Source organism: Postia placenta (genome assembly GCF_002117355.1).
Source record: "Postia placenta MAD-698-R-SB12 unplaced genomic scaffold POSPLAscaffold_8, whole genome shotgun sequence".
NCBI lineage: Eukaryota > Fungi > Basidiomycota > Agaricomycetes > Polyporales > Adustoporiaceae > Rhodonia > Rhodonia placenta.
Window position 1 is genome coordinate 972,222 of NW_020169839.1, and position 13,023 is coordinate 985,244.

General features: G+C 51.5%; 2 protein-coding genes across 2 annotated transcripts; both read right to left on the reverse strand.

The window, feature by feature from the left end:
- Window positions 1-1,765: 1,765 nt before the first annotated feature.
- POSPLADRAFT_1074577 (hypothetical protein) lies at window positions 1,766-10,224 on the reverse strand (the record flags this gene model as incomplete). The annotated part of the gene is made up of 4 exons (XM_024482723.1): window positions 9,918-10,224; window positions 9,756-9,862; window positions 9,066-9,686; window positions 1,766-3,160 (listed from the first exon to the last, which is right to left on the reverse strand). Exons 1-4 carry the CDS (start codon window positions 9,985-9,987, stop codon window positions 1,766-1,768), a joined length of 2,193 nt encoding a protein of 730 aa, XP_024338371.1. The 5' UTR covers window positions 9,988-10,224.
- Window positions 10,225-10,676: 452 nt separating this feature from the next.
- POSPLADRAFT_1057350 (hypothetical protein) lies at window positions 10,677-12,532 on the reverse strand (the record flags this gene model as incomplete). Its single annotated transcript, XM_024480907.1, has 8 exons — window positions 10,677-10,779; window positions 10,845-10,908; window positions 10,962-11,096; window positions 11,151-11,517; window positions 11,571-11,669; window positions 11,724-11,828; window positions 11,882-12,026; window positions 12,090-12,532. 8 exons carry the CDS (start codon window positions 12,530-12,532, stop codon window positions 10,677-10,679), a joined length of 1,461 nt encoding a protein of 486 aa, XP_024338372.1.
- Window positions 12,533-13,023: the final 491 nt, after the last annotated feature.

Below are 13,023 nucleotides of genomic sequence, written 5' to 3' on the forward strand. Positions count from 1 at the left end.
TTGGGCGTTCGAGGCTGCAAGTTCAGTGGAAGTGGTGACACGCCTAATGTCGTGGTGGACCTTCCAGATCATGCCGTTGTGAAGTCGTTTGTAGCCAGATGAGGGTTCAGGGAGTCGCTCCTTGAGCGGAACATCCCTCACTACCAGGGGTTCCTGTTTCTCGTACTTGGTGATCATCGGTGCTCCAGATAAGTAGGAAATGATGAACTCATCATCGTTGATGTCCTCCGCTTGTTCCTCGATGGACGCAATACCCGTTGACCCAAACCCATCCTCCCCGTGTTCGGTCTCGTCGACGCAGTCGGTTAGCGTTACTGGTGGAGTGCTTATCTTTTCAAGGATGAGCTGGGCAACTCGGTCGCCGGCTTTGATGGTGAATGGGAGATTAGAGTTATTGACCAGCAGGACTGAGACCTTGCCTTGGTAATCGGAGTTGATTACTCCTGCAGCAACGTCAATTTCTTTTAGCGCTAGACCGGACCGAGGTGCGATTCTTCCGTAGTGTCCTTCGGGGATAGCCATGATAAGGTCAGTGCCGACCAGGCCTCGTCGTCGGGCAGGGATGATGAGTTGATGCGCAGCAGAGATGTCATATCCGGCTGCGCCGCTAGTCTTTCGTTCGGGAAGGGTTGCATGCTCTGAGGTGGGGATGACGACAAATTCGTCCTTCGTTGGTTCTGGGAGTGGGGTAGTTACGGCCTTCTTTAATTCTAGCCGGGCCACTCGCCTTTGGTACAGGTCCATCTTCCAGGCCCTGGTCTTGTCTCTTGTCCACCGGTGGTTCAGCTCCACTCGTCCGGTTTTCCAGTCTATCTTGGGGTTTTCGAGCTTGAGCCAGGTATGGCCGAAGATGATGTCTTCCTTGCCGATGCTGGCGACGTAGGCTTTGACGAATCGGGGTTCTTCGCTTATTTTGTAGGATAAGAGAGCTCTTCGCGTGATGAGTGCTTCTTTGTTCGGTGTTCCATCCACGTTGAAGACGGGGATGGGTCAGGGAAGAGGTTCTGTCCGAAGTCGATGTTCTCGGACAAATCTCGGGCTGATGAAGATTCCAGTTGCGCCGCTATCAATGAAAGCGCGCACCTCGACGTCTTTTCGTCCCACAGTAATCGGAATGTGCAGAGCGCGTTCATTTTGGACTACTAGAATTACACGGGACAGTGAAACGGATACGGGCAGTGGTTGCGTCGGCTCACTCTGCCCCCTCAAAAATCCTCCATCGTAAGTTCTTCATACAGCTCCCGCTTCTTGTCAGCGGAGTGTAAGGATTTACATGCATGTGCCGGTCTCACATCATAACCTCTACACCAAAAGGGTGCAATGTCAAGCTTGGCTTGACATCTGACCGGAGGTATATATGCTGATCATATGCCAACTCATGACATTATCCCCCTCCCAGGGCACATGACCTCATGTGGATCCATATAATACCCTGACCCCAAGGGTTACCAACTCTGGCTTAACCTTGATGATCTTCTGAGAGTTCAGGAGGACCCCATGTAGTCCGGTCACCTGACCATCTGGACCTCAGACACCAGCTCCCTTTCACTGCCAAGCAATCACATATCACATGTGACCTCTAGTGAATTTGCTCGAAATGTCTGCTCACATGGGGAGTTGAACCCTCGACCACTTGAAGCTTGACATTTTGTAAGGATTTACATGCATGTGCCGGTCTCACATCATAACCTCTACACCAAAAGGGTGCAATGTCAAGCTTGGCTTGACATCTGACCGGAGGTATATATGCTGATCATATGCCAACTCATGACACGGAGAGTGCCTTGATTCTGGCGCGGAAGTCGTCCTTTCCAGATCCTCCCTGGTTCGGCTTCCCACCCCCTTGTCGTGCAGCCGCTTTCTTGCGGCAATCCTTGGCGCTGTGGCCCTTGATGTGGCAGTAGAAGCACAGGTTCCCGTCCCTGTGGAGCTTCCGGTCGGCCTCATTGAGAACTGCTCCTAGTTCCCACTTCCTTCCTCCCGACGTGGGGGCAAAGGTTGCCGCGACTGCGGCGGCGTCGATATCCATTGGCTCGCCATAGTCCCTGGTGTCTGTGACAGTGAGGGCCCCTTGTTTGGCGGCGTCAGTGTTTCGGACTTCATCGTACCAGGCTTTCATGGTGCTGGGTCGGTCCCTAGCGACCCTGGTTGTGAGAGAGATGTAGAGCTCCTTTGGAAGTCCTTTGACGAAGTTGGCATGAAGAGTGTGGTAGTCGTTCTCGGTGCGGTTGACGCCATTGACTTCGGCGTCCTTGAGCTGGGCTTTCGACGCTAGCTGCTCGAAGCGGGTGACGTAGTTTTCAAGGGAGAGTGCTGTCTTCTTGTTCTTCTGTCGTTCAGGCAGTTTCATCAGGATTTGGTGTGCCTTGATTCGCGTTCCGTGCTCAGGAAACGCTTCCTCGAGGGCGGTGGCGAAGGCTGCCCAATCGGGATAGACCTGGACTCCCCCTGCCGACTTCTCGTAGTATGTGTCTGCCCATGTCTTCCCTAGGTCCTTCCTCAACGCTACAGTGAAGGCGATCTTTGCTTCATCGCTAAGTCTGGTGTTGTTGGTGGCGACGAAGTAGGAGAGGACGCATTGGATGAAGTGTCTGAGGTCCTCCGCCTTTCCGCTGAAAGGTTCGGGAGCGGGGATGTCAAGGCGAAGGGGTCGGTTGGCAGTTGACTGTTGGGATTGGTATGCTGAAAGGGCAACAGCGATGCGCTGATCGATGTCTGCTTGAGTGAACGTTGCCATAGGGACTTCAACCGGTGCGTTGGTTGGTGCAGATGGAGCTGGTGGTAGTTCTGGAGCCTTGATGGGAACGTACTGAACGTCCAGGAGCTCGAACGGTTGTTCGTTAACAGGTGACTGTAGGTTCTCTGTTGTTTGTGCTGGTTCGACGTTGATTCGTAGGGTGGCGAATACATCTTCTGGGTGAGCGGGAGGGTGTCTCTGGTAATAGCTGACAAGCTGTTGATGGGCGACGATCTGCGGGTTAGAGCCTTCTGCGCGAACCCAGGAGCCGCCTCGAGGATAGATGGGAGTCCTTCTTGTGGTGGTGACGAAGCAACGGTCTGCTCGGTCGTACTGGAGAAGGGGAGATCCTGCGAGGGCTGGTAGTCCCAAGGGAACCGGGTTTACTGCGTTGTTCGACGTGATGGTGGATGAGTTGTTCGACTAGGTGAAACTAGGAACGTAGCTTAGAAAGTTTGACCTTTTGATACAACGGTCTATACTCCTATATCGATGCCTGACTCGTAGACAACGAGCGAGGGCTTATGGACAGTGCGTTGTCCTGAAGATCGAGCGAGGAAGTCGAGAATGACCACTACCCCAAGCAAAGAGGAGCAGAGACTTGAATGAATAACCAGGTCGAACTTAGGGTTCGACCGACTAATGGTACAACTACTTATACAAGTACCGACTGCGCACGGACCATCGTGTCTATATGGCCATGTTAGTGAAGAAAGAAACGTAGTGGTACGATACCCGGCACGAAGTGCGCACAGACCCCATTATGTAAGCTACATAATGTTCAACCTGCGGGTGAGCGCTAAGACAGGCGCCAGTATGGGCGCTAGTAGTACAAGGAATAGAACGGAAAGACAAATGTTTCAGGGGGTATCCATCATGCATCACCAAAGTCGTCAGTGACGACGCCGTTACACGGCCAGAGACTATATTGAGATAAACCTGAGTTCACACGCTCCGGGCAAAACCGCAAACTGCGGATCGGGTTTAACCCAAATTGACCTTGGCTCCACCCCCATTCGCCCGCCGCCCAGCACCGACCTGAGACGGGAGTCGGGATGAACCCAATGCCAGCCAGGATGGGGCCAACACTAAGTCCGGTGGGACACATGACCATGACTGCAGCATAACACTTGTGATCAAATGATGACTGACTCACACAGGGCAGCCACATCATCTTTTCTTCTTGCCCATGACCTTCGCTTGACTCGCAAGTGTCTGCGAACATTGTGCGTCCCATTTGTTTGCTTGTACCTCGGTGATTCGGGGCGGAGGTCTCTGGCAGGTGCATACCTATGGTTTATGTCAGAGTCATCCATGCTGATCATGGCAGCTTCACGCAGACTCCTGGGTTGTGGACCAAGTGCGAGTGACGTGCAGCATAGATCATGGCGGCAAGGTGAATATTGGATTTCTCGTCGCTGGGGGGTTGGTGCTGACACTGATGTACTGATCACGCTGATGTGCTAACCGTACTAACCTACTGACGTACTGATTAACCTAACACTACTAATGCCACTGACGGACTGACACTACTGATGCTACTGACGCAACTGATACTACTGATGCAACTGATACTACTGACGCAACTGATACTACTGACACAACTGATACTACTCATGCCACTGACACTACTGACACTACTGACTGCCTTGATTGTGTTCCAGGATTCCACAATCTTCGAGAGCGATGCGAACAGGCTATCCAGGCAATGGAGTCAGGGGACAGTGCAGGTGATGAGAATAGGAGTGCGATGTTCAAGGTATGTGGTCTGACTATGCGCTTTTTCGTACAATGTCTGTAGTACTGTGCGCAAAAGATAATATATCAATTATTTACAATATCACAAGTTATCTGGCATATCAGAATCTGGAGCAATAATATCCGGGTATCTGGGAGGATGCGTGTCGATATCATGATCTGGAGGAACCGTGGACTGAACCTGGCACAGCTCGCGTCAGATTGTCCCAGGTTTGACCCAATGCCGGGTTAGATGAGATAAAAGCTGGTGGCGCCAATTTGTAGAAAAACCCCCAGCATCGCGGGTTTAACTGGGCGTTTCCTCAACCCGGGTTGAACTCAATCCCTGCGCCGCCCGTGTAATTCTCGCGTCTGCTCGCGTACGTGACTGCGTCCGACGCGCCTCGCGTCTCGCACCGCGCACCTCAAAACTCAGTTGTTAGATAATGTATGCGCATGTATGCTAGCCAACCTACATAATCATAATGTCGTCTATTCCAACTACTCATCTGAGCCCTTGGCTGAGCTCGCTATGCAGTGTCGTTGACGATTCTGACTCCGACCTGGACTCCCCGCCAGCTTCGGACTTGGGCAGCAATATCTTTGACGACCACTCAGGGCTTCTGTCTCTGCAGACGAGTACTGGTGTGTTTTTGCTGCTTCCTCACAGGCTTTCTTGAGGATGGATGCCGAGAGCGTCGAAAGACCATACGACGAGAACTCGGCAAGAGTGGATATAGCGGGAGCCATACTATGCGTCGCAGGCAAGACGCGCCGCAGGTACGTCAAGCGCCGGGGTGTGACGGATACCCCCTCCCTCCCTGCAAAACTCACCAGATGTTAAGGCGTGCAGGGTTTTTTGGAACTCCGAATCCAGATATAGTAACACTCCACGTGATCCCTTCTCCCTCCCTTCACGTCTGGTTACGAGACTAAGTGTATAGCTGGTTGTCTCGTACCCATCCCCCCGTATCCGCACCCCACCACCGCGAAAAGGGGGTCTGGGGCAGTTAGATAGACGCACCCCCCCCTGGCTTGAGCGCCCTTCAAGCGCCGGAATGTAACGGTCACAGTAGGCTTCTGGTACCTAGAAATGATGCGATCTTTGATCGCTTTCCAAATCCGGTACTCACACCTAGCAGGTCGTGCTCGAGGAAGTGTCAACAAAGGCATACCTGAGCTTGTAAAATACTTGAAAGGCCACACAAAAAATATCTATGCCAAAATCAGCCTGTAAGTTCATGACCAAATAAAGTATCATGTGGAAAGCATCATGATGAAAGCTGCAACTTCTCCTTTCAGTATCTGTGGCATCCTCATGATATTACTGGAGGGGTATATCTCATGAAATACTTAGGTTGCTGGTGGATATAGTATATGAGGCTTATATAAGACGCTTGAAACAAGTAAACTTGAAATTCTGTGGCAGACCACAATGTAGCGTCCACCAGTCTCGAGCACGACCTGCTAGGTGTGAGTACCGGATTTGGAAAGCGATCAAAGATCGCATCATTTCTAGGTACCAGAAGCCTACTGTGACCGTTACATTCCGGCGCTTGAAGGGCGCTCAAGCCAGGGGGGGGTGCGTCTATCTAACTGCCCCAGACCCCCTTTTCGCGGTGGTGGGGTGCGGATACGGGGGGATGGGTACGAGACAAATAGCTGGTATGGTTTTGTATCGCTGTGGAACCACTGTGCTCATTATGTTTCACTGTCATAAATTAATGGTCAAGATTGCAGCCGTTATAACTAATGGAAAGACTATGCTTATATATCTAGCGGACTCAATACACTTCAAGCCTCTGAATCGGAGAATCTGGGGTAATTTAGCTCTACCTACTAATACAGATTGACCCAGAAGGAGTATCGAAGGATCAGACATTTTGGCGGCGAATATCACATCAGTTGGTTAGGCTTGTCTTGTTGTGACCGTGTTCCTGTACTTGGCGTGAACTAACGCTTTGAGACACACAAGTAAAGGTTACTATACCGGCTGAGTATCGGAATCTGCGCTAGTTGTAACGTCCTGCAAGACCGCCACAACGACGGGTGTTCGTAGAGGAGATACGTTGATCGATAGGCTTCCCGACTGTGAGCAGCTCGTAACATGCTCCCGAAGAGGGACTGCGACATCGGCCGCATCCATCTTGCGTCTGACGATGACTCGGTTGTTGAGACTCATCAAGAGACTATTCCCATACCTATTTCCATTCTTGTTGGAATGGCCGTCAAACCGGTAGCAACCTCACTTACAATTTTGAGATTACGGACAGTCTGCAGACATTTCAGCATCTACAGTGGAGAGAGACAAGATTAAGCGTACGGGCAGAATGCATACGGGTACTGTATGCACAAATGGTCAGCCTGCGCGAGTAAGAACAGGTAGTTTGACTACCGGTGAGAGGAATAATCCCAAGCTGAGTACAGCAACCCCCGCTGTTAGATATTAATCATCTAAATATGCATCACCACTTGGATAAAGAAGTACATACCAGTCAAACCTCCTGTTTCGACTACTAGGGTAATAAGACGATTCAAGATGACGTTGACAGTGCCGAAACCCCTTTTCAACCTCTGGAGCTGGGAAGATGTAATGGTGTCAACGAGGCTGTGTGTAATATGACATGGCCACCATACTGACACATATAATCATAGAGACAGCAATCACGACGTCAGCTAGAGCACTCCCTGCAAGCCATGCCTGGTTGTCCGAGAGATACATTAGAAGAAGCTCATCGTTGAGGTGCACATACTATTGTAGCCGCATCATATATCAAGTCGTTGTATTCTGTCTCAATGAGTGATCTCGACAAAAGCTACAAGGGGGGTATGATATACATAAAGATATGATCAAGAAGTACGGCAGAAATACCTTGAGGTTGGCTGAGCTTGCAAGGCCAGCAGACAGCTGAGCAAGGCATATCTGGACAAACATTGTAAGCATACGTGACCCGAATCTAGGAGGTGTGTGCGTGGGAGAATCATTCACTCACCATTATGATGATACCGGGTACCCAAGGAGAACCAATCAATTTGTAAAGACGCCACGCATAGAAGATCTGGACGGCTGCTGAGATGATTGCGCTCATGAGAAAAATACACAGCCACAATAGACTGTTATCGAAAGAGCCGATGAGATCAAACAAGGATTCCGCTTTGAAGAGGGCCTGGGAGAAAACCGCCAAATTTGCGGTGAGAAGGCCCGTTTGGACCCATTCGTACACGCAGACGAGGTATACTGCGCAAGACGATTTTTTGAAACAACAGGAATAAAAAAAACTTGAGAAACACCTACTAGTGGCTCGCAGTATTCGAGAATCATGTGAAGAGTTAAGATGATAAATATCTGGGGTCAGGCGGGATCAAAAAGGCAAGCCACCCTGCATCATACAAATCCACTTACAGACTTGTGTTGTCAAGACACCTTGGAATCCCCAGTTCAAAACTAAACCATAGAACTGGAAGCATATCAAAGGCAGCCAGCTTTCATGATACCGGTAGAATGACCTGTGACATGAACCTGCAAAACCAGGATTATCGATGCTGCATACGACATCAGACTCAGTGAGGCGCACAAACTTCTGAGAACTGAAGTCTCATATTCATACATGACTTGGAATCCTTGACGAGGCTGCTCTCTGAGATAGAGGCATCTCAGCTATATATATATACCTCAAACCTGGCATGCCATGTACACGTGTCGTGTAAGTTTGATCGGCCTGTGATGCCTAGGCGGTACAATCTGGAATCACTTTGACAACGAAGCCTCGAGTCAACCTTAGACCTTTGTTTGATTAGTAACTAGTGATTTTTCCGATGACTGTTGATCACATCTCCAGCCCTGTCGACGAAGGTTTGCTTTGCCTCAGTAGGCCTTATAGATGAATGACAGGTCGGATCTAATGCTGCACCGCTCACGGCCGGTGGTGAAGACACAGATAATATGCATCAAGTGTCGAGGTCGTAATCACAATTAAAATCATACCTGAACATAAAAGGACATCAATTAATGATTCTAACTGATGGAGGACGCAAAAGTGAATATTCAGAGAGAAGATAACGTCCGCCTTCGGACAGAGGACGTGGTCATGCGGGGGCGCTGCTCGTCATAAAAGACAAGCAACCTCCCGTCGCAGGAGATGAATGATACATCAGATGCTCATCACCATAATAGCGCTAGGGAAGAGAAGGAATCAAGGTCACTCACCGATAACTGCCACCATTGAGTATTCGTAGATTGTACAGATCTGTTGCGATGAGTACCAAGGCGACGTCCCTAGGAAGGCTTGAAAGTGCTATGCAGAGGAGGGGTCATCACGATTAGGGAGGCCCAGTGCTGCACGGATTCTGCTTGCAAAAAAGTACGATGTGACTCCGATTAAGGGTGTATACACGATGAACAGGCGCAAGCCAGTCTTCCGTATTGACAACCAACAGTACAAGATGAGAAATGACAGTGGCGCTCGTGAGATCTTTGAAATCGTTAAGGGGGGAGCAAGAACTGCGGCGTTCGCGGACCAGAATACTACCAGACAGCGACGACACCAGCCAAGAAGCACACTCCTAGACATGCCGTCGAGAACACGCTGACCGCCAACGGCGTGGCGACCCATGCATATGCCAATATGCCGATCACGCCGAGCACGAAGCCGGCCACGGACATCCACACCGCGAGAGTGTGACAACGTTCCAGGAGCTCGATAGGCGGATTGAGGATCGCGTCTGGCGTGGCAGGTTTCGGAGTGACCACCAATCGCTGCCGAACCGGAAGCGCGAGGTAGGATAGAGGATGCATGCGCTTGACGGTGACACGGCAGAGAACAGCGGCGGTTGGGTCAGGCGTGTCCTTGATACGAGCTTCTGCTACCTTGGCCGTGCCTTGCTCTCCGGCGGACGTAGAGGTTCGATGTCCGTTCGTAGAGCCAGATTCCGGTTGGAGGCGTTCAGGATCCTGCATAGCCTTGCGCTCGGTCGCGCTCGTAGTCTCTGCGTCAGCCTCTTGGTCGTCTGCGTCAAGCAGCTGCAGCCTGACGAGCACGAATGACGCGATGAATGCGAGTATGGCGGAGCAGACATGGAATATGAGGGCGCCCGCGAAGCTGGCGGTCGTCAGCTTGTCCGTGGCACTCCATGGAGTCTCCGGGTCACCGAGGTGCGTCGAGGTGCTGGCGAGGGAAAATAGGAGCGAGTCAATGGAGGCGAAGAAGGATGCCTAGGCAATGGAGTGGAAACGTCCAATTGAGAACTTGAAGCGGATAACCATACGACTGAGAACACTCACAATGCCGCTGACGAGCGAGAGTCTGTTGAGCCAGATTGAAACAACCTGGAGGATCGCCTCTCTCAGTGCGCCATCTTCGCTGCTGCTGGCCTGCACGCTTGCATCGACTGGAACAGGCGTCAGAGCCGATACTGGTATCCAGAGGTGGTAAATGAAGCTCACGTTGACGCACGGACCGGGTCCCTCTGATTCCGTAATCCGACGATCTCTGCGCAAAATTGCTGAAGAACATATGAGCTGGAGCTCGTCGACACGCGGAAACAGTCCGCTCGAGTTAACCAGAGACAGAGAGGGCTCCGATAAGCGAGCAAGGGGAACCTAGGAGACGTCCTTTTAGGGCATCTTGCTTGAGTTCGGTTGCGATTGACTTGACATCAAAGACAGCATGCGGCCTCAAAGCGATATAAGTAGCAATACGAGATCTTAGCAAGCCATCCTCGGAAGCCTGAGCTTGCAGTCTAGACATGGGGGACTCTAGAGTAGTGTTAAGTTTTCTGTTCAAGCGTTCGTGGCGACCTCGACACAGTAAGCGCTTGTTGTCACAAGCAGTAACAGTGTTGAATGCCCGAAGTCACATTCACAAGCATTAAGGGCCGCACTGGTCGGCAAAGCACTCATTCTTGACTGCGACTAATATCTGCTCTTCTGACCTTTGAAGCTTCATCGGGAATGATATACATTGTCTTTCAGACACCGATTTTATACGCAATGAAGCGATCCTCTGCATAAAGTCAAATGAGGCTGTCAAGCGCGTCGAATGGGATTTCATATAACAGTTTTGTGTCTGACCATAACGTGCCCAATATTGATAACTTGATACAATTGACATTCCATCGCAATGTCTAGCAGGAATACACTCTCACAGCACGTCACAAACAGCCCAAAGCTACTGAACGTATCTCTACACGTCGCACCCGCACGTCAGCCGACCAGCATATACGGAGGTGGATTCGCCGGATGGATAACCACGATCCTCTGGTCAGTGAAATCGGTCATACTGAATAGCCCATAGCCCGACGCTCCGCTAAACAGTTTGACGCATATAGTCAGCAGCGCACCTACCCAGCGCATGATATCTTGCGAACGCACCTGAGACCGCCATGCTCTCTGGCGTCCTCCACATGGAACGTGGGTCCGTTGACGTTCACGCAACCTGGCACAGCAAACACTCAGTATATCGCTTGCGCACGCATATCGAGGACAGACCTGCTCGGATGCGCATGGAAACGTCCATTGCGCTGTTCACGTCCTTCGTCCAGACTGCCCCTGCCAGGGAATAATTGGTGGCGTTCGCTAGTTCGACCGCCTCGTCTACAGTATCGACTTCTGTAAGGATTGCGACTAATAATGCTGCTAGTCAGCACCATTCTGCCGTGATTGGCGCGACAGGCTTACTTGGGCCGAAGCTTTCGCACTCCCATAATCTCATCCCCGGCTTCACGCCTGAGACGAGATGAGGGTGTACATTGGCCCCCGCACGTGTCCCATCGCCCACGAGGAACGTTGCTCCATTATCCTTCGCTTCTTGAAGCATGGAGACAATGTTCTCAGCCGATCCCTCGGCAAATTGCGCAGAAAGGTCCTCTCCAGGACCGCCGGATCTATACTGGCTGAATCTCTTGACAAGGGCCTCTCTGAGCTGTGGCGCGACCTTCCGCTGGACAATGACGCGCTCGGTCGACATACAAATCTGGCCTGAGTGGACAAGCGTCGAGGAGGTGATTGCTCGTGCAGCGCGTTCTATATCGGCATCTTCCAGGACCTGCTCATGCATGGACCCTCAACGAACAGCTGCAGAGAAGCGCCATAGCCTACCACCGCAGGGGACTTTCCACCGAGTTCGAAAACGCAGGGTTTGAGGTATTTGGCAGCTTCCTGAGCCAGTATTCTTCCAACGCGATCACTACCAGTGAACTGTTCTAAGCATGTCAGTTGCTGTTCTATTCCTGGAGCCAGACATTCACTGACGTTGATCTTCTTCACTGCAGGATGTGCAATTAACTGGAAGGTTCTTGCTGCCACATCATCCTTAGACGCGTGGACAAAGTTCAGGACACCTGCCGGCAATCCCGCCTATCGACGGCTGTCAAACAGCAAACCTGTCACCATAATCATATCCGGCATACCTCGTGGAAAAGCTCAGCGATGACATATTGCGTCCGCGGGCTTACTTCGGAAGACTTGAGGACCACAGTGTTTCCACAAATCATCGGGATAGCCATAGCACGAAGGGTCAATATCAACGGCGAGTTCCACGGTGCGATCCCCAGGCTATGATACAAGAATTCGTCAGCGTCATTCTTGAGGAATGCGTACACAAGAGCATGTCCTTACATGACGCCCTGCGCTCTTCGATGTATCACGACTTGTCCTCCAGGAATAACAGACGGGAAAGTCTCCCCCTTGAGCTCCGTCACCAGGCTAGCAGTCCATCGCAGCATGGAATCCGTGATATGCAGATTTAGGTCAACCAGGTAGTCAACGCCGCACGTCTCTTGCTGAAACGCCTCCTTGAACTTCTTCCGGTACTTCTCGGCCTTCAAAAGCTCGGACGCTTTGAGAAAGTAATCGCGTCTCTCCGCGTACGAGGAGCGCTCCCAGGCGGGGAAGGCGCGCACGGCAGCCTCGACTGCGTCGTTACAGTCCTGCGCGGAGGCACTGGCTGCTCTGGTCACGACATCCCCAGAGTAGGCGTTCCGCACGTCGAAAGTGGCTGGTGGATTCGCCGGGCGATGCCGGCCGTCGATGTACAGGGGCGTGAATGGGATGTCTGCCATCCTGACTGGGCAGCGCTGTGTTTAGGTCTCGAGGTCTCGCGCTGGGGTATATATACATGCTATCTGGCTTTACTTTTCGCTGTTCGGCTTCTCGGTCATCATATGTGGTAGGCCATGTGAACGACATTCCATCGATGTAATAGTGTGCCACCAGAGGTGGAACCCGTGGTCGTTCGGCTGTGGATGGTCACACTGCGGAGTGCTTGTGGGGTCATAGCTGGTGGGTCATGGTTGCAATTACACAAAGCTGCCGCCGGCACATCTTAGTGAGTGAATCTCTTCGCGCTCCGTCGTCTCCTCCGTGGGCCAATCACTGACGAACGCTACTGATCGATCGGAATGGAGCTTACATACTTCCTTGTACTGCTCTTCAATTCGGGATTTAATTTTGTCAGCAACGAACGGAGACTGCAGCAATATGTTACTGAGTGGACCAATCAGCAGGGGTGCCGACCGAGAGGGTCTGCCGACTGCCCGGTGAGGAACACAGT